The 22,124-nt window shown below is 45.6% G+C and overlaps 1 protein-coding gene across 2 annotated transcripts in view; it reads right to left on the reverse strand.

Annotated features, from left to right (window-relative positions):
• INSR (insulin receptor) overlaps positions 1-19,195 on the reverse strand; it is a 104,572-nt gene extending 85,377 nt beyond the window's left edge. The window contains exons 1-2 of one of the 2 annotated variants that reach the window (XM_074939835.1): positions 19,134-19,195; positions 3,958-4,509 (exon numbers count right to left, since the gene is read on the reverse strand). In XM_074939835.1, coding sequence (XP_074795936.1) covers positions 3,958-4,498 — 541 coding nt within the window. In that variant the 5' untranslated portion in view covers positions 4,499-4,509; positions 19,134-19,195. The remainder of the gene's footprint in view (positions 1-3,957; positions 4,510-19,133) is intronic. The other variant, XM_074939836.1, reaches the window with a different exon arrangement.
• Between the last annotated feature and the right edge of the window lie 2,929 nt (positions 19,196-22,124).

The following is a 22,124-nucleotide window of genomic DNA, read 5'->3' on the forward strand; positions in this document are numbered from 1 at the left end:
ATTTTCTTTTTTGGTGGTTCGGGTTCTGTAGCTTCCGCATCGGAGTGTTGCTCTTTTAAGACTTCTGAAAGCATGCTCCACACCCAGTCCCTCTCCGATTTTGAAAGGCCCTTCTGATTCTTAAACTTTGGGTCAAGCGCTATATCTATCCTTTGAAATCTCACATTGGTATCTTCTTTCATTTTGTCAAATCTGCTGTGAAAGTGTTCTTAAAACAAACATGTGCTGGGTCATCATCGGAGACTGGTATAACATGAAATATATGCAGAATGTGGGTAAAACAGAGCAGGAGACATACAATTCTCCCCCAAAGAGTTCAGTCACAAATTGAATTGATGCATTATTTTTTAATGAGCATCATCAGCATGGAAGCATATCCTCTGTGCATATACTGTGCCGAAGTATGAAGGGACATACGAATGTTTAGCATATCTGGTACATAAATAACTTGCAATGCCAGCTACAAAAGTGCCATGCAAACGCTTGTTCTCACTTTCAGGTGACATGGTAAATAAGAAGCAGGCAGCAGCATCTCCTGTAAATGTAAACAAACATGTTTGCCTTAGCGATTGGCTGAACAAGAAGTAGGACTGAGTGGACTTGCAGGCTCTAAAGTTTTACATGGTTTTATTTTTCAGTGCAGCTATGTACCAAACAATCTACATTTGTCATTTGCACTCTCACAACAAAGAGATTGCATTACAGTACTTGTATGAGGTGAACTGAAAAATTTTATCATTTTTACAGTGCAAATATTTATAATAAAAATAATATACACTTTGATTTCAATTACAACACAGAATATATATGAAAATGTAAAAAAACATCCAAAATATTTAATAAATTTAAATTGGTATTCTATTGTTTAACAGTGTGATTAAAACTGTGATTAATCACGATTACTTTTTTTTAATCGCAATTAATTTTTTTGAGTTGATCGCGTGAGTTAACTGCGATTAATTGACAGCCCTAGTAAAAACATAAATAAAGAGAAACAGTAAACATGAAATGGGGCAGGGATGTGGAGTAGACGAGGTGGTGGGAGAAAAGGGAGCTGGGCTTGGGAAGCGTATGGAGTACTACTGGAGAGGCAAATTGGACAGACAGAAGACTTGCTCCCTAGGTCTGCTGCCTCCCTAGCTACAATCTAGCACCGGTTACGCCAGACTTTTCTGTGTCTCTACTCATCCTGCTCCCCTACTGAGGCTCACCAGTGGAGTCCCAGCCTGAGAGACTTAGTAAGGTTTGTCAGACCAGGTCTTCTCTGTGGGGAGCTGAGTGTTCAAGCAGAACTATCTGGGAAGCTCGACTCAGAGCAAGGCTGGCAACATTTAATAGAATTTGCTGTGACTTTGAACACTGTTGTTGTTGAAAAGCAGACCATGCTCATGCCTACGAAGGAAAAGAGCATGTGAGAAATCCCAAGTGCAAGAGCATAATGGTAAGTAAGTTACAAGAGAGTGATAGGTAAAATTTTAAAATGAGCTGTTCCTTTATTTGTTCCTGAATGGAAAAATACTGATCCCTATATTAGCAGCATTACCTAGAAAATTAAAGCTCTGCTTGCTCACTCCAAATATATAACTTTGGTAAGGGAAATTCCATGATGAATAGAGGTATTTAATCCACGCTCCAAACATCAATCACAGCATAATTTGAACCACAGAGACAGCAGAGTGACTCCAGAAGGAATGACAATATATCTTTAAATGGCTATACAACTAAACAGCTGTGTAACAGTCACAATCAGAATCAAGCCAGTCTCTATTTTATTTTGGGGAATGGGCAGGAATTGAGCAGTAAATTTTAAGCCTCAGATACGTTAAAGGATGAGCTGCAAGAGCTTCCCTGAAGTGAAAAGGCCAGAGGCTTTAAAGCATGTTCAGCACCCACAACTGGTGCCAGATTCTCAGAAGAGCACAGCTCCCATTCAGAACTCTTCACTACACGTGAACGCTTCAGTTCCGAAGGGGAAGAAGCCTAACTATGAGAAAGCGGAGCAGTAGACGAAGGACAAATTTCTCTTCCTACAGGCACATGGCTCATCTTTTAGTTACTGCTGTCCCTATGCATGTGGATTTTCTATCAGTCTATGATATCTGAGAGGAGAATTCTACCACACAGCATGTCACTCACTGCAGCTCAAACACTGAACAGCAAAGTACTCATCAATACAGCAGTCATTCAGGATGTTTCAGCCCGGGGAACGCAAACAGTTACTTTATGTATCTTGTCTCTGCAGTGACAAAACAACTATTTTTAAAAGAAAGATTCCTGTAGCTAGAGAAAACATGGTCATTCCCTGCACTGCAACATCTCCAAAAGGAGAAAGTGAGAACAATGAACAAAGGAGGAGGAAGCGTGAAAACCAAAATTTCAGAAATTTAAATCACACAGAAAACTAGGCAAAATTCTCCCTCCATATTCTCTAGTCACTATGGATCAACCTGAAGCGTTTAAGCACCCGTTGCCTTGGCATCTAAGCACCAAATACCAAAATGAAGAACCTACATTAAGTTTAATTTATTAAACTCCAAATATAAAGCTCAGCAAGTTTTATTTTATTCCAAAACAATGATCCTACTGAGAACTTTGACAGATTGACTGACTGCATTTTGTCACAACCTCAGTAGTTTAAAAAAAAAGGGGGGGGGGAGGGGGAGGGGGGAGAGGGGAGAGAGAGAGAGAGAGAGAGAGAGAAGGGATAAATTCAAGCAGTCAGACATGATCAAGTCCAAAAAGACAGGAGTCCAAGGGACTGTGGGGGCTTGGGGGGTAGTGAATAGTTGTTTGAGGTCACCAGGTAAGCCCCATAAGAAGTGGCCATGGGGTTCTCGGGACAAATGAAAACGAAAGTACAATTCACACAAGCTTACCTTAAGCTTAGCAAAACAGTCACAGACTTTAAGGCAACCTTGGTTGAAGATTATTGTGGAAGGCACAAGAACAGAAGCAGCGAGGGTCCAGAAACGCATTCAGCTTGAGAAGAACTGTCATTTAATCTCTGCCATAGTTACCAGGAGACGAGTGTGTATGTTTGTTAACACTTTCACCACTTATGACTGATCAAAAACAATTAACTTTAAAAAAAACAAACCTTCAGGCAGGTGTCAGAGAATAAGAACATATACATTCCTACTGAGAACACCAATTGCAGAGCTCTTGAATTGAAAGATAAGTCAGTCAAAATACAACTTATCAAGTATGTTTTTCAAGTTGGATGTCAATTAAAAGTGTTGCTACTCTAAATATTTTGACCAAGTTTTGTAAAAGGAAAAGAAAATATATAAGGAAGTTGGTGTGCGTAACAGAATGACTTTGCAAGCAAGCAAACTAAATGTGTATTCACTTTTTAAAGTTACCATACAAATACAGAGTTGAAATGTAAACATATATATAAAATCACATTCTTCATTTGAAGAGAGAGCACGTGTACATACACACAGATCATTAAGCTGTTTCCAAATTTAAAATTTCAGTAGTTTTCTTTATAAAGGAAGCTAGATGAGAGGTGGATGATGGTGTTGTATTGGGGGAGGGGGATCTTGAAGAAATTGCCATTAATTAGTCACATAGCCGGGGGGGGGGCGGGGCGGAGAGATAGGTAAAAAAAAGTTACAGGAACAGTTTAAAAAGCTGAATATTTAGGAACTAAATATTCAGTATGCAGCTTAGGGTACTGGTATATATTTTAGAATGGGGTCCTTTTAAAAAGGAAGCTCTGCAATAAGAAAATTTTTGAAAAATTAAAATGCCATAAACTTTCTTAACCATGCTCTTTTTTACATTTGAAGAAAAATGTACATCCACATTTGAAATAAAGGTAGCAGCTTATGAAAGAATATATATATTAGTACTTAGACATGTTGAATGGCAGGGATGGCGCAAAAGGATGGCGCAAAAGCTGCCAGCAGGGCATTCTCAAAATCTAAATAATATTTTTCTCTGTATTCCTACCTCTTTGACAGTGATCGTGGGTCCAGCAGCGTTCAATGAAAATGCCATTTATTACAGTAGGTGGGCAGTTGCTCTTTCCTTTCACAGTTCCTGGACACACATCTCCACACTCTTCTGTGTCATCCTTGTTGGCAACAATGTAATTGTCTTCCACAGAGTCTAAAATCCTAGACCAGTCGATTGTGGACAAGTAACACAGTTCATTGTTCTTCTCGATCCGCACTGAACCTCGAGTAATGTTCATCAGGTTATAAAGGCCAATCTCTTTCAAGTGAACCATCTCAAAAATGACCAGAGCATAGTTAAAGAAGAGATGAGTTCCTCGAATCACAGTGAGGTTGGGAAAAAGCCCCTTTAAACTCTCTAAGCCATATACCCGAAAAAGCAGTAAGTAGTCCGTAATCATAGTCAGTTTGGGAAAGCTGAGCTCACGGAAATCTTCAGGCTTGGTTTTAAACATCAGCAAGATTTGCAAGTGGCCCTCTATCACAGTGCAGTTCTCAAGCATATTCAACCGGGTCAGGTTATTCCGAATGTCCATGCTCCCGCAAACTGGAAGGCAAAGAACAGAAATAATTGACAATTTTCTAAAAAAATATATGTTCAACTGCTGTACAATACACTGCAGTCAACCATGACTGGGTGCATTTTAAAGTAGTACGACTTAAGCACTAGGAAATATAGCAAGGAACAATCCTGCATATATGAGCCTGTCGCTGTGGGCTAGAAGACTTCATAGGCCTTTGTCATCTGCAATTTCTAGGATTTTATGTTTGCTGTGAAGTAACAGTAGTCTAGATAGCCACCTGGCATTCAAAAGAGACGAATAAGCATCTATTCAGCAGAGGATTTTTGGCAAGTATTTAAAGAGAACATCATACCTACCTCATGTCAGATTATGCAATTAATACAAAAGGATTTAATGGGAGTAATTGGGCAATATGACACCGTATGCAGGGGACTGAGAGAGTGAAGGAAGTTTTATGAAAATGAAAGAACACAGCCTATACTCTAGCTGGGCCTTTATTGAGAGGGTAATAAGGACATTTCTAGATTAGTTTATTTTATTGTTTTTACATTCCATGGTTGGAAACCTTTCCCCTGCAATATCTAGTTAAGCATTTTATTCAACAGAACCAATAATCCAGAGAGAAAACTGGGAAAGTGAACAATCACACAAGGCTCAAACTGGTAGAAAAACAGAAACATGAGACCAGGCACCAGTGAAACAAAGAACCAAAGAAACCTGGGTGTATTTACAACTTTAGACCAGCATTTCTCAAATGCGGCCATCTGGGGCTTTTCTTGCAACCACAGCCTCCTGGGCTGTGATGTGGGGGAGACAAAGTAGTGGCCCCTCCCCCTTGCTCCTGGATGCACCGCCTTGGTGTTGGTTGCTGGAGACACGGGGCTTTGGACTCGGCCGTGGGACTTCAGGCTTCAGTCCCACGCTACCTCCCCTGACCTCCCATCCAGGGCTTAATTTGTCCCCAGGCTTGCCAGGGCTGAGCAAGTCTGCTGTGAAAAGCGATACTTGATTAATATCACTTTTCACAACAGACTTACTAGCTAGCAATAAATAAATTACAATGATTTGGACATGTATATGTGCATATTTGTTTGTTTTTCCTAAAGCTAATAAAAGTGTGAGAATGGCCACCAGCTCTTGGTGGTGGCCACACTCTGAAACCACCAAATAATTTGTCCTGACAACCCCTGCTCTAGACACTGAAAAAAAATTCACCAAGGAGATCAATTGCAACAGCTGGTGCAGGACTGAGTGACAGCGCAAAATCCACAAGTGACTGAGTCTTTTTACAAAACCAGGCTGAGAACCACAGTATCAAAACACAGAGTCTACTGAAAAAGCCTAACTACAGGAATAAGATGTATAGCAAAGCCCAAAACAAGCCATTGCTGAAGTTACCCACTCAACCATTGCATCACAGATCTCAGGCCTTCTGTCTAGCCACACTGCCAAGTGAAGGAACCAAATCTGGGTTCTAATTTTGAATCTTCAGCTCAGTCCACCTCTCCTTAAGGCAACAGGGGAGGGGAGGCAGACATCCCTCACTCTGTCTACTGACAGGTTTCAGAGTAGTAGCCGTGTTAGTCTGTATTCGCAAAAAGAAAAGGAGGACTTGTGGCACCTTAGAGACTAACCAATTTATTTGAGCATGAGCTTTCGTGAGATGAAGTGAGCTGTAGCTCACGAAAGCTTATGCTCAAATAAATTGGTTAGTCTCTAAGGTGCCACAAGTCCTCCTTTTCTTTCTGTCTACTGATTCTTCTTTCCCTTTTCAACCACCCCAGGCTGAACAAGCTGTATTGACTACTGCCACTCTGTTCCCTGTGACCCATAAGCTCTTGCTCACCTGCACAGAATGCACAAATGCATCACCTTATTGTTCAAATCAGGTTCACTGATTGATCATATATTTCAGTATCAAGTCAAAGTTATCTTCCTTGGTTTTCCTACCCTCCGTGGAGTTGCTCCAGCTGTTGTCACAGATCTCGTCTCTCTCTCTCTCTTTAGACCTCTCTTCATCCCCTCTATTCTTTTAGCACCAACCTGCTCTTCCCTTTCAAACAAACTTTCAACTGTTAATGCAAAATTCTTCTCTCTACACCCAACACCATGACCTCTCTAGAACATCCTCCCTGAATCTCTCCCGCTCGTTAACTCTCCATTGCCTTCCCAGTCTCACTGAAAAAAGTTATTCCCCCCCCCACGCCCCGCCTCCACCTACTATCATCTGGAATACAGTTTGTATTAACACTACACAAACTAGGTATTATACTGAATTCCAAAGGGAACCATAGCTAGCCTCTCCTCTGAAGGGGAAGGCTACTAGTTACCATCAAAGGATTTTTGGAAATGAGGGAAATGAATTGATTCCAGAAAAACAAATACAGTTCTAATAATTAATCTACAAGGCAGTAAATTTTGCATGCACCATAAAAATTCACATGGCACTTGGACTGGTAACATATCCACATTACAGGGTTCTTTGGCACTTTTAACAAAAGTACCATTTCTTGGCATTTTTTTAAAAGAGACAGGACAAAGCTTTGTAAGGAGCACTATGCATTGTCTAAGGGGAATCTGGTAACCCTTTGTCCATCTTCTTGAATTTCCAGTAGTAGGAGAGAGGGTTTGATAGGATAATATTTTGCCTTTTTATCCCACAAGTTCTCTTTTTAAAAAAATTCTGTTCATATTAAACAAATATTAAACAAAATATTAAACAAATATTAATAAAATATTTATTTATAAATAATAAATATAAAATAAAATATAAGGAAATATTAAACAAAATCCTGTTGTGCAAGATGTTAACGCCAACGGCAGGGCAAACTTGCTTACTAATCAGCACTGGATACAAGGAGGGTTCTACAAGTGTACACAGCCTCTGGATGGTCAGATGTAGCATACATTTCATTGCACCATCCCCAGAGACAGATAATGAAGCAGAATCATACCCTTGCTGGTAAAAGCTTGCCTTCCCAAATGGAGGATAACTGCTTCATTCAGGTGGACAAGGATGGAGAGGAAGAGAGGTAAAATTGAAAAGGTGAGATGGTAGCAGTAGTCAAATCTCAATTTGTACCAGTTGCATCTAACCTGTTCTTGACATCACTTTGAGGATACTAAGATCCCCTTAGCATGCATCCTTCTTTTCCTGTCATAGGAGAAAGATATGTGTATTCTTGGATGCTTGTAAACATTCTGCCACCACAAAAAAAAAGTCAAGTGGAAAGTGAGCTAAAAACTTACTAGAACAGAAAATCAGTATTAAATCTGGGTGGGTTTTTTTTCTTGGTTTGTTTGCTTTTATACATCAATCCTACCTTTTATTTGCAAGAGGCAATCTGCAGAGCAGGAGCTACTAACCAAAATGTGAGTAACATGAGACATACTAAGCCTATCCCAGTGTTAGTTAAACTTATAACTCCTTTAGTAACTGGTTCTAACCTTAGTATTTGGAGTATGTATTGAGGTATTTAAACGTGTGTGTCTCTAACAGCACTGGACACTGCAGTCTCCTTAACCTACCAAAATTCCTTTGGAAGCACTCTTCAAAATGATCCCTGGTGACAGCTATTCTGATTCAGAGTCTACAGCTCCCCTCTCAAAACTTGTATTTGAAGATCCAGGATTTTCTATTTGGATATTAAAATGTCAGACCAATCACCTACCTATCAAACTGTGTGTAAACAACAATGCTAAACTAAAACAGTTATCATTAACAACATTTACCTGTATGTCTAACTCCATACCTGAATGTACCAGTATATCTACTGGTATACTTAATGAGCAATCTTCCTGTGCAACTACCAGTAAATGCCTTTTAAAACAAAACAGTGTAAGATCATACAGACTTTTCACCTCTATTTTTTAATTCTATTGCAAATTATGAACTTCTATCTTGATTATACCATCCAGAGCCAGTAACCTAATTCAATTAACATCCATACAAACATCTCTGCTGCTCTGATTGCATCAGATGCCACTGGAGCACTGCATGTATGCACTGTTTTGTTGCTGTGAGATGAAAGTTTTAAGTACAATTTGCAGACTGTCACCCTTGACTGAGTCCCCTCTAAAAGGTCACAGTTACAGGAGAATAAACCTCCAAAAATTCTTTACATCCAATTCTGTTCTTCAAACTCTTTAGCCACTACTCAAATACCTCGCTGTCAGTAACCACCTTTCATGGTCACCCCTTCTACCTGTGATCTTTAGATAAGTATCACAGATCAGGATCAAATCTTCCAAAATGGAATTCTTTAAATCTGTTCCTATTAATCTGAATTGAAGTCAAACTTTTTTTTTTTTTTAACCAAAAGCTTAAGATGATTTTATACACAAAGCTTTTAGCTGGAGTAGACTTATGCAGCTGTATTATAAACATGCACATTTATGGCACCACATGATAAAAACAGCTTTAGAAGAGAGGTGTTTCTAAACTCCAGACCCTGTTCATGCTCACAGAACTGTTTGTGGCAAGCGTATAGTTTCCATACTTATCTGTAAAACACTTAGCACGCTGCTGGCACTGCACAAATTGGTGTATTAACTATTAGTGGTGCAGCTGAGTGTTACCATATGGGAATTCAAGACTGAAAGTCGGCTGCTTTTCAAAACACCAACAACCGAGGCACATTAGTCTAGACAGAGCATTTTGTGCCTCTTCATTTTACCTGCTGTAAGGCGTGTGATGCACTTACCTGTGATTTCTACCATGGATGTCATCCCTGCTTTCTGCTGAGGTGTTTCAATTAAATTTCTATGGAAAATTGTTTTATTAGCTCATAAAGAGCATACATTTATAACTTTCATACTTGTGAGAATTCTCCTTGTCCAGTTGCTTTGCTATCTCAGTAAACATTCATCTCTGCACATGCAGAAATCCGTTCCTGAATCAGAATCTACATGAGGACCAGGTGGCTGAAAGCTTTAGAATCCACATTCCAAGCTTCTTATCAACACTAGACGCAGCGAGTGATTTTTAATTATAATTGGAATAATTTAGCCATTTTTCTAGCACATTAATTGCAAAATGTGGTTTGCAAGTAAGTATAGAATAAATTTTAAAACAGTACTGCATTATTCCTGTATTCAGTGCCATCGAAGTACCTCGCACACATACTACTAAGATTTGCTTTCAGCCTAAAAGCACAGTACTTCACGAGCTGGCCAACAGATTGTCTTAACTTGGTTTTATTACATTTACTTTAATAAAGCCAATAGGAGTAACATTACGCAACTGAATTCAGATTTTACCTCTTTCAAAAACCCAAAAACATCAAGTTAGCCATCAATCTAAGAGTACTTTTCAATATTTGAGACCAAAGGACACAACACTGAATGCAAAGGCAGTCTAGTTTAACTTACTATAGAGGCCTCCTATCCACTCCAAATACAAATCAAACCATAAATTAAACAGTTTTGTTTAACAGTTGACATTTACAGTAATAACTTTAAACTTAAAAAAACAATATCACTTGGGTCCTCTTACGGAATAAAGCCACCTTAGCGACTTCACTCTGAAAAGAACTCTTCCAAAGATTGTTGTAACTTTTTGCTGCAACCTTTGCTTTCTCTTCTACACAAAGACTATATACAACAACAACAACGCACTCTGAAGTAATTTCTGTGGTTTCCTAACAGACACTCTTCCACTGAACACAGACATTCAAAATGAAGTCCAAGTATCTTGGGCCATTATGGCCTGGTAGGCAAGTCACTGTTTTAAAGCTGTCTAAAATATATACTTTCACAATAGGACCACTTAGATCAGCTTGTAAATAAGTGAGGCACAGTTAATAGGTTCTCCTCTTTAAATACTGAGCCATTTAAAATTTGAGATCTGGCTTGCTTACTGATTGGGGTGTTAAATCAGAATTTCATCAAAGCACCCTACCAACAGAAAACAGGTGCTTCACCTTACAAAGGAATCAAGACTGAGAGTGTCATCCCCTGCATGAACGTAGGAGTCTAGCCACACAGATAAGGCCTAATTTCTTGCTCATCCACCTATGTCCATTTGAACCCATCTACTCTCACAGTAGCTTACTGAGTCCAATGCATTCAAAGACACTAGAGTTTGGGATCTTGCAGTAAAACATGCTCAAAGTTACATATTAAAGGGGATCATGGTGCATTAGATTAGACTTTAAAAACACTTAGTATAAGAGAAGCAAAGCTCTTTGCAAGGGCATGCAGGAACACACTACAGGGAAGGCTTGTTTCCCACAACACACTTCTTGGGTGCTGGAGGCACAAGGCCTTCAGCCACATGCCACAATATACATAAGCCCCACTCACGTGTTGCTATTTTAAGAAGTTACTCACTTGTGTGAGTTTCTTGCAAAACTACCACACCTAGCAGTTTAATGGCAATGAATATTCTGATCTTAGTTTTCCACAGACCCCTAACATGTTCTTTTAAAAACAATTGTACTTAGTTTCTAGGAAAACCTCATAGCAATTGTTCATAAATCTGATTAATTGCAAATAAAAATTAAACCTGGCAATATTTGGACTGAGCAATAATATTGCTCAATGGGATTTTTTTGGCATTATATCCAAGTTGCTTCAAAAATCATTAGCAGAAGAATTTTACAACGTGCACAGCACATCAAAATGTGTGCCTTTAAAAGTAGGACAGGGAATCTTGTGAGCAGCTAACAAGAACCTCTTCTACCTCACCGATACTTCTGGGTAAGGTGGGAGGGAATCAAAAAACTCTCTCACTGGGCACCCCAACCATGAGAAATATTGGGAGAAAATTAAACACATCTTACATGGATGGTTTTAGTACTTCTTCAGAACAAGTTAGAAGGGGAAGAACGCTTTCAGGACAGCAAATGCATGTTGGGAGTGACACCCACAAAGTGGGGCTTTCCTCCAAAGCCTTAAAATTTCATACAAACTATTACATTTAGCTCAGTAGTCTCATCTATAGCCACTATTTCTGCCAACCTAGTAACTAGCCTTATATTAAATTAGATAATAGCTAGCAAGATATGAAATAATCTTGGAGGGAACTGGGGGAAAGTTCATTCTAACAAACCAAATGTTTTCAGCATCATTTTTCCATTTAAAAATCTAGACATCTCAAAATAACAAATACACTTTTAAACTTTTGGCTATACCAAGAGGCCAACAACTTTGCTGGAGGTCTTGTTGCTACTTCTAATTAAGTGCCAGGACAGCATGCTATTTGGAGCAACGAAGAGGAATCGACAAGAGAAGTAACATGATTATTAGTCAATCGGTGCCAAGCATCAAAGCTTCAACAAACTCTTCTAAGGACACTTTGAAGCAAGGAACATGCACTTCTCGGCAGTCACACAGAAATGGCAAAACTGATGGCTAGGGAGGCATGTTCTTCTTTCATTATTTTCCCACTGGTAGATTCAAAATGTCTTGCCAGAAAATAGAATATTTTCTATTAAAATTTAATTTTAGAAAGGGTTCAGGAGTATTATTAAAGGTAAAAGTCAAGCTATTCTTCATGAAGAACATAAATCGACTACCCAATAAAACTTAAGGTAATCCGACACTTAAAACATAGGGTTCCTCTAGCAAAAGGAGAAACAACAGAAAGAAAAACCACTACAATAGGTGGTTGTTCAATGCATAAACCACAAGCGCAACTAAGATAGGACTGGTAACACAATCAGCTTAATCCTTGGTTTCTGCTTACCAAACGCACAGGTAACAAGTTGCAGCAGACAGAGTTGTTACCCAGGAGCAGCTACTTTGACGTGTATAAAGCTCTGTTTGATATAATTTAAATATATACAGTTAACTTCTAGGAAATGGAAAAGACAATAAATATTACTCAAGTCTTTTCCATAGGAAAGAAATTACTATCAAGAATAAAAGGTTTCAGAGTAACAGCCGTGTTAGTCTGTATTCGTAAAAAGAAAAAAGAAAAGGAGTACTTGTGGCACCTTAGAGACTAACCAGTTTATTTGAGCATGAGCTTTCGTGAGCTACAGCTCACTTCATCGGATGCATAGCATATCGTGGAAACTGCAGAAGACCACGATATGCTATGCATCCGATGAAGTGAGCTGTAGCTCACGAAAGCTCATGCTCAAATAAACTGGTTAGTCTCTAAGGTGCCACAAGTACTCCTTTTCTTTTTTCTTTTTATCAAGAATAAAAGCTCAGGGTTCAAGGCTACTAGACACACATGTAACAGACTGCAAATTATTTAGTACATGGATGCAATGGTAAGTTAACTATCCAAGTCTTTTATCGCTTAAGAGTTAGCATTAGGTGAATCCCTAGAAAAAACAATCACAGTTCAAGAGCTTCTTTTCTAAAATAACCAACAACTTCTTTAAAGGCACAACCTAGCTAAGGTTATAGCAATTTTAAATGAAATTCTATTGAAACTTTTGTAGAATTTCACATTTCTGTGGAAATTATATTTTTTAAAAGAATTTATCTATTGACTTACAAGGGATTTTTATCATGACTTCTTATTCTATTCAGGTTCTCATTCTATAGCCATCACCATGCTAAGTGAATACCATTTCATGGTACATCATAAAGTTATACAGTTAAGAATATTTTATAAATCTTCAGAACTGTAGAATAGAAAAAAAAAAAAAAGCTTTTTCTGAATATATTTGTTGAATTCTACCCAGCCATTTGAGTCTTCTATTTGTGCTACAGCCACTCTCATGTACGCCCTATAACTTCATATTATCAAAGGAAGAAGTGGTTTTTTTTCCCAGCTTCTCTCAGCAATTTCTTCTTGGGGAAAAATTCAGCAACAAATTAATATGAAAACTGGTCAAATTAGCTCCCAGAAGAAAGACAAAAGTTCAGAAGCCAGTTATTAGTGAGTTTTTCTTAAAGACAAATAAGCTGAGTTCTTCTCTGATGTTGGAAACTTTAAGAAAAGGGATCAAGCCTCAAATATTTGCTCCACCATATTGTATATACTAGGGTCCACCATAGCTCCCACTAAAGTTGCTGACAAAATTCCCAGTGAGCCAAATTCTACCTATGACATCACATAATGAATTTGGACCACTGATCTCAATGGGAACAGGCACAAAGCCCAGGCTGCGTGCTCTATCTCTCCACCATACAAGAAAAAGGGAAGGGGCAGCCAAATAGGACAGCAGCCACATGGGAGAAGTAAAAAAATACTCCTGCATCCTCGGTTATCAAGCTATTCAAAGTAACTTTATTTAAAAAAAACAACAAACCATTTCTAGACATTTCTAATCAAGCCACCAAGAAAGAATCAAATGGCAAGGCACAACCATTTTTCTAAAATACATGCCATAAAGACAGGCAGAGCCTCTTGCACAAACTAGTCTGGCAGCAACACTAAGGTAATGAATGGAGAAACCACATCTGATGTCAGCTTTGGTTTTCAAAATACAGTGACTGGGAGAAATTCTGGAACCTAAACCTTATTTATCGTAAACAGTGTGGATAACAAACCTCAATGACTCGCTACTCCAGAGCTTTGTTTCTTTATCCATTAAGTCTGAGATAACATAGTACTGTTCATGAAAATAAGATCAAAGACCATTTAACATATTTTATTAACGCTACAGTTTTTAAAATGTATACAGCCTGCCTCAGTAACTGCATCATTAAAAGAAAACAACATTCACTTTGCTCAATCTAAAAGCACGACACTTCACACATCATAAACTCTTATTTTGAGGAATAAGATATGGGAAGAGGAAAGAGGGCTTCTGAGTATTTCTTTTTCTTACTTGTATGACAGTTTCTGAATCTAGTGACTGGGGTGTCCACCTTGCCGAGATGAGAGGTCATGAGTACTACCAACTAGGTGAGACCTCAATGCAAGGGACTGCAAAAGCCAGTTTCCAACCTATTTTAATAATGGCTTAACAAACAGAAAAAGATCTAATAGTTAAACTGTTTAATTTTAATCTTCAGTTTGCCACCCCTGATAGTGATGTCTGTGAGGTGAAGCAGGTTCAGATGAGGCTGTGATGAAGGTGAGAGTCTGTTCATTTACCCTTAAGTTCCCTCAGATGACCTTGTGAGGCAACTGCTGCATTCATTCTTGTAGGCAAGAAAGGAGAAGACCTCTGCTAAAGCAAGGGCAATCCCCCTGTGTCCTGGAGACAGCTTCTCCTGTGCCAATCGCACACAAATGCCATGGCTTGGCCTGTTGCACTCTGCATTCTGCCCCAAACCTGGGATTCGATACCATTTTTATGTTCTATATATTAAAGTTATCACAGGAGCCTATTTCTTTACTGCTGGGCCTGTCCTCTACAAAGGCAAAGGACAGACTGGAGCAACCAAAGATGAATCCACTGGGCCAAGGTGTTCAGAACTAGTCAACCAAAGGGTGAAAAAGTAGATATTAGAGGAGTTTGAGTTCAGGTAGAAAGCTCTCACTGACTTCAGAGGAAGCAGTCAGGCCTCAAGTCTCTGCCATGGGGCAGATATGCTGCCAGTCTCACAAATGACAAGTTTTTTTTTTACTTCTACAACACTTTCAAACGATAAGCCTGGGAGCTTAAATTCATAACTTTGCTAGATGCTAAAAATCATGGTCTTAATAAAGACAGTAGATTTATGGCTCATTACAACACTTAGTAACCGACTAACCCCCCTTTTTGCCCTATGACCACAGGGCTGTTAACAGGCCACTTCGTCTGGAATGATCCCCTAAAACAGCGGTTCTCAAACTGTGGGTCACGACCTCATTTTAAATGGAGTCGCCAGGGGTGGCATTAGACTTGCTGGGGAAGAAGCTGAAGCCTGAGCCCCACCGCCCAGAGCCAAAGCTGAAGCCCAAGTGCTTCAGCCCTAGGTGATGGGGCTCAAGTTACAGGCTCCCCCCTCAAAGCTCTTGGGCATTGGCTTTGTCTGCCAATCCGAGGCGGTGGGACTTGGGCTTTGGCAGGGCTTGGGTGAGCTCTGGCTTCAGTTCCCCTTCGTCGAGTCATGTAGTAATTTTTGTTGTCAGAAGGGGGCCACGGAGCAATGAAGCTTGAGAACCCCTGCCCTAGAATATTTGCTACTTATGATAAACTATCTGTTCAATCTTGTATTTAGCTGTGACACCCTCCGTACCTTTTCCAGACCTGAAGAAGAGCTCTGAGTTGTTCGAAAACTTCTCTCTCTCACCAACAGAAGTTAGTCCAATAAAAGATATTCCCTCACCCACCTTGTCTCTATAACTTTTTTCAGCAAGTTGGCCATCCCCAGGACTGCCCTCTGAAAGGTTCACCAGGTTATTTTTGGTGATAAGTGCTTTTCATTTTAGGACCTCTCCAGGCTGCAGAGCACACTGAGGACAGTTTCCCTTTATAAAAAAATATTTCATGGAACCCTACAACTGCAAGAGAAGGCCTGTATAACTATGGTGACAAATGACTTTTTCATATTATAAACTCACAGGAGCAAAATTGACTTCTAGGGTGATGCTCAGCATATGACAGAACTAAAAGAACTGCGGGAAGGAGGGGCATCTTTTAAGGCACTTTACAAACACAGAGTTTTACATGTGGTCTAGTGGTTACAGCAGACAAATGGGAGTCAAGACTAAACTGAAAATTATTTGGACTAGGGACCTCATCTGCCTACCTCATCTGTAACTGCATAGGACACTATTGGCACTGTATAAATAATAAAATTAAGTAGAAATATCCTTAAGTTCCATTCTGGGTTCTGCTATAATCTGACCCCAGGGGCATTGCCCCCATTTCTCTACCTGTAAAACAGAAATACTACTTCCCTGTTTCACAAGGCTGTGAGGATTAATTCATTATGTTCATAAACTCACGTGCCATCCAAGAACGAAAGGTGCTACAGAAAGCCACAGTAGCAGCTATTTGTTTGTAACAGTAACAATTTGTAAAGAACTTGGAGGTCACTGGACTAAAGTTGTGTCAGTGTTAATATGAGTGTTTTGCACTGGAAAGAGAAATCTTCACATATATCCACAGGCCACAGTTTGGGCTGCTTGCTGACTATATCTCAACTTCTAGATGAAAAATACAGTCATACTCCTTTTCAAGATTTATAGTTAATAATTTTTTATTTTTTTAAAAGCCTGTGACTGAAGAGGGGGAGGTATTTTTGACTACATGACCAGCCAAAAGCCTAATTTTCCAGCAGTCAAAGGGTACAAAGCAGGAACCACCCTCTATCACTGTACGTATGTGACAAGTCCATCGTTGCAGGATCTGGACTCTGAACCAACCGACTGATATTACTTCCTTTTGTAGGAAATGTTCCAAGTACAATTAAAGTTATTAAATGAACAATTTCAGAACTTAATTCTCTTTATGCAAACATTTACTAGCAGGTCCTTTCATTTTCTATAAAAAACAAACAAACATTCTACCTTAAAACAGAAAACTCTAGCTAAAATAATGTCTTTAAGCAAGCTTATCCAACAAAATCAGCCATAAAACACAATGGTCTGACACTAGCTAACTAAGATAGCTGTGAGCTTCATTTATTAGTCTCCCCAATCCCTCCACTGCAGATTCTATTATTGTTTTAATTTAATTTCTCCCCACACCCTTGCTTTTAATACCTGTAGACTGCAAGCCCTGACTAAGAATATTTTTCTGGTTAATTTCAAACCCTTGCAACTCTAAGCCAACACTGAGCTAAGAGCCTTCTGAAACAATATTCGGTGTTGAAATTAACCAAAAAAGAAAAAAAAAAAGAGAGAAGTGAGGGGGAACTACAGTTAGAATCCTCTAACGTGGCATGGAAAAGGCTAGAGGGGTATGCATATTCATATTTAAAACAAATTAGACCCACAAAGGCATTACTTGTAGTTATACTTTTATCCACAAAAGCTTATACCCAAATAAATCTGTTAGTCTTTAAGGTGCCACCGGACTCCTCGTTGTTTTTGTGGACACAGACTAACACGGCTGCCCCTCTGTTACTTGTAGGGTAAATTCCAACAGAAAAGCATGGGCTAAGTCTCTCAGCTCCCTATTTTATACATAGACAGATGATACAATTATACCCCCTTCACATGCCAAATGCCACATTTAAGAGAAATGTGTTTTAGAACCTGGTTCAGAAGTCAACTTAGAGGTCCCATTTCAAAATATTTTTGAGAAGTAAATATTAATGGCCACTAAGGTAAAGTTACCAGCAACTCAGAAAACTGAAGATTTTTCATTTATCCCCAAATCAAAATAAAACAAAAATTAAAAAACAAATAACTCCAACTAGAGCAGGAGTCAGCAACCTTTCAGAAGCGGGGTGCCGAGTCTTCATTTATTCACTCTTAATTTAAGGTTTCGCATGCCAGTCATGCATTTTAACGTTTTTAGAAGGTCTCTTTCTATAAGTCTTTAATATATAACTAAACTATTGCTAAAAGAAAAGGAGGACTTGTGGCACCTTAGAGACTAACAAATCTATTTGAGCATAAGGTTTCGTGAGCAACACTTGCATCCGATGAAGTGAGCAGTAGCTCACGGATGCTTATGCTCTAATAAATGTGTTAGTCTCTAAGGTGCCACAAGTCCTCCTGTTCTTTTTGCGGATACAGACGAACACAGCTGCTACTCTGTAAACTATTGCTGTATGTAAAGTAAATAAGGTTTTTAAAATGTTTAAGAAGCTTCATTTAAAATTAAATTAAAATGAAGAGCCCCCAAACCGGTGGCCAGGACCCAGGCAGTGTGAGTGCCACTGACCATCAGCTTGCATGCTGCCTTTGGCACGCGTTTGCAGACCCCTGAACCAGAGCAGACCAAGAAAAGTAGGAATAAGGTATTTTATTCATGACCCAGTCTATTTAAAGGAATTTTTTTTGTTCAAAATAAACACCCACAGTATCTTTTTAAGAGGCTCTCTCAGCTATACGCAGGTGCTCCTCACACGAGTTGAATTTCTGGGAGCTTCCAAAGAACACTTCCCTTTTAAAATTCAGACATGCCGTGGGGGTATTTTCTGTTAATTTAAGACCACTCCTGCACATAATTACACTTCATACCCCAAAACCTACGGGTGTTTAAGAGAGACACTGGTTGCGACAGAAAAGATTAAAAGCCAGAAAGTCCGCAGCTAAGGGTGAAGGGTCCCGGAGCCTTTGCGCCACTACCGAGGCACCCGGCTCGGGTACAGAGGGAGCTGGGAGGGAAGCTGCAGCCCGGCTGTGAAGCAGGGTACCAAGCTGAGGGTGGGGGGTGCCCCGGCTCCCATTTCCGAGGCTGCCCTGTTTCCGCGGAACACAAGGGGGTTTTGCATTCGAGTGATGTGGCTTTCTGCCGCAGTTTATTGCGGTTGCAGTTTCACCCGCGAACCTGCGGTTCTCGGGGGCAGGTCTCAAGGTGTCCGTTTCCCGGGGGGGCATTTGTCGACCCCCCCCCCCCCGGCAGGCCGCACGCTGAAGCGCAGCTCGGCAGAGCGAAGTCGCCGTGACACCGGGGCCGGCCACGGCCGCTGCCCCCCCGGCCCTGACACGGGGCGCTCCGGGGGCGGCGGCCGGGCGGGAGCGGAGCTCGGCCCCGCGGCTGCTCACCCAGCGCCGGGCAGCGCAGCGGGAGCCCCCCGAGCGCCGGCCCCGGCCCCGCGGCTCCCCCCGAGGGGCGCGGAGCGGGACTGAGCCGCCCGGCCCCGCGCGCCGACTAGGCCGCGCCCCCCCCCACTCACCCCCCCCCGCACTTACTCTCCCCCCGGCTCGGGCCGCAGCAGGCCCCCAGCAGCGCCGCCAGCGCCAGCGCCGCCGCCGCCGCCCTCCGCGCCATGGCCCGGAGCCGCCGCCCCCTCCCGGCCGCGGCTCAGAGACCGCGGGGCTGGCGCCGGGGCCGAGCCCGGATCCGCATCTTCGCCGAGAGCCCGGCGCCGCCGCCGCCCGCTGGTAGCGCCCGGCCGCCGGCCCAGGAGGCGGGAGCCAGGCCCCTTCCCGCCGGCTCCGGCGCGGTCCCGGCCCTCTCGGCGGCCGCTCGCAGCCCGCGGCTCCCGGCCGGGCTCGCTCCGCTGCGTCAGGCCGGGCTCGCCGCTGCCTGCCTGGCCGGTAAACAAGGGGCTGCCCCCGTCAGCGGCGGGCGGGCGGCGGCAAGAGGCGGCGCGGAGTCTGGCTGGGGACGGGACGCGGCCGGGGGAGGGGCCCGGGGAGGCGACATCCACCTGCCGGGCCCCGCGGGCCGGGAGCTGCCCGAGCCCCGGCCCCTCCCCACACGGCCCCGGCCGCCGCCCCCAGCCCCCGTCCCCCAGCGACCAGCCCCCCTCGACCAGTCCCCCTCCCCCCGGGCCCCTCCCCACACGGCCCCGGCCGCCGCCCCCAGCCCCCCTCCCCCAGCCACCAGCCCCCCTCCCCCCGGGCCCCTCCCCACACGGCCCCGGCCGCCGCCCCCAGCGTCCCGCGCCCCCAGCGACCAGCCCCCGGGGCCCCTCGACCAGCCCCCTTCCCCCAGCGACCAGCCCCCCCTCGACCAGACCCCTTCCCCCGGGCCCCTCCCCACACGGCCCCGGCCGCCGCCCCCAGCCCCCGTCCCCCAGCGACCAGCCCCCCTCGACCAGTCCCCCTCCCCCCGGGCCCCTCCCCACACGGCCCCGGCCGCCGCCCCCAGCCCCCCTCCCCCAGCCACCAGCCCCCCTCCCCCCGGGCCCCTCCCCACACGGCCCCGGCCGCCGCCCCCAGCGTCCCGCGCCCCCAGCGACCAGCCCCCGGGGCCCCTCGACCAGCCCCCTTCCCCCAGCGACCAGCCCCCCCTCGACCAGACCCCTTCCCCCGGGCCCCTCCCCACACGGCCCCGGCCGCCGCCCCCAGCCCCCGTCCCCCAGCGACCAGCCCCCTTCCTCCCGGGCCCTTCCCCACACGGCCCCAGCCGTCGCCCCCAGCGTCCCGCGCCCCCAGCGACCAGCCCCCCTCCCCCCGGGCCCCTCCCCACACGGCCCCGGCCGCCGCCCCCAGCCCCCGTCCCCCAGCGACCAGCCCCCTTCCTCCCGGGCCCCTCCCCACACGGCCCCGGCCGCCGCCCCCAGCCCCCGTCCCCCAGCGACCAGCCCCCTTCCTCCTGGGCCCTTCCCCACACGGCCCCAGCCGTCGCCCCCAGCGTCCCGCGCCCCCAGCGACCAGCCCCCCTCCCCCCGGGCCCCTCCCCACACGGCCCCGGCCGCCGCCCCCAGCCACCAGCCCCCCTCCCCCCGGGCCCCTCCCCACACGGCCCCGGCCGCCGCCCCCAGCGTCCCGCGCCCCCAGCGACCAGCCCCCCGGGCCCCGACCCCCGCCCCCCTCACCCAGTGATCAGACCACCTCCCCCCGCCCCCCTTGACCAGTCCCCCTCACCCAGCGCCCCCAGCGACCAGCCCCTGCACCCCCCAGGCCCCGCACCCAGCGACCAGACCCCCTCACCCAGTCCCCCTCCCTCCGGGCCCCTCCCCACACGGCCCCGGCCGCCACTGCCCCCAGCGACCAGCCCCCCTCCTGCCGCGACCGGGCCCCGCCCCCCGCCCCCCTCGACCAGCCCCCCCACCCCCCGGGCCCCACACCCAGCAACCAGACCCCCTCACCCAGCTCCCCTCCCTCCGGGTCCCTCCCCACACGGCCCCGGCCGCACCGCCCCCAGCGACCAGCCCCCCTCGACCAGCCCCCTTCCCCCTGGGCCCCTCCCCACACGGCCCTGGCCAGCGCCCTGTGCCCCCCTCCCCCCGGGCCCCTCGACCAGCCCCCCTCCCCCCAGGCCCTACCTCCCTCGACCAGCCCCCCTCCCCCCCCCCCGGGTCCCTCCCCACACGGCGCCGGCCGCCACCCCCAGCGTCCCAGGCCCCGACCCCCTCACCCAGCCCCCCCTCCCTCTGGGTCCCTCCCCACACGGCCCCGGCCTCCACTGCCCCCAGCACCTCGCACCCTCCTCACCCAGCCCCCCTCCCCCAGTGCCCTGCCCTCCTTGACTAGCGCCCCGCACCCAGCGACCAGACCCCCTCACCCAGCCCCCCTCGACCAGCACCCCGCGCCCCCCTCAACCAGCGACCAGACCCCCTCCCCCCCAGGCCCCGACCCCTGCCCCCCTCACCCAGCGCCCCTCGACCAGCCCCCCGCCCTCCTTGACTAGCGCCCCGCACCCAGCGACCAGACCCCCTCACCCAGCCCCCCTCGACCAGCGCCCCGTGCCCCCCTCGACCAGCGACCAGACCCCCTCCCCCCAGGCCCCGACCCCTGCCCCCCTCACCCAGCGCCCCGCCCTCCTTGACTAGTGCCCCGCACCCAGCGACCAAACCCCCTCACCCAGCCCCCAACGCCTTACCCCCAGCAACCAGCCCACCTCACCCAGCCCCCCTCACCGAGTGCCCTGCACCCAGCGACCAGCCCCCCTCACCCAGTGCCCAGCCCTCTGCCCCCAGCCCCCCTCACCTAGCACCCTGCACCCAGTGGTCAGCCCCTATCACCCAGTACTAGTGCCTCTGCCCACACCCCTGGTTCCTAGCGTGCCCTGCACCTAGCCCCTATAACCCAGGACCAGTGCTACTGCACCACCCCTTCCCTCCACCAACCAGTCCTTCTCCCTGGCACCCTCTCTGTGCACAGGATTCCTCTTCCCTCTCTACCCACATGCAGAGTGCCCAGCCCTGCAAATGCACAGATCCATCCCAGGCCCAGACCAACGTCACACACAGGCAGACGCTGAGCAGTAGCAGCAGATAGGAGAATAAAAGG

The sequence above is a fragment of the Natator depressus genome, chromosome 25 (genome assembly GCF_965152275.1).
Source record: "Natator depressus isolate rNatDep1 chromosome 25, rNatDep2.hap1, whole genome shotgun sequence".
Taxonomy (NCBI): domain Eukaryota; kingdom Metazoa; phylum Chordata; order Testudines; family Cheloniidae; genus Natator; species Natator depressus.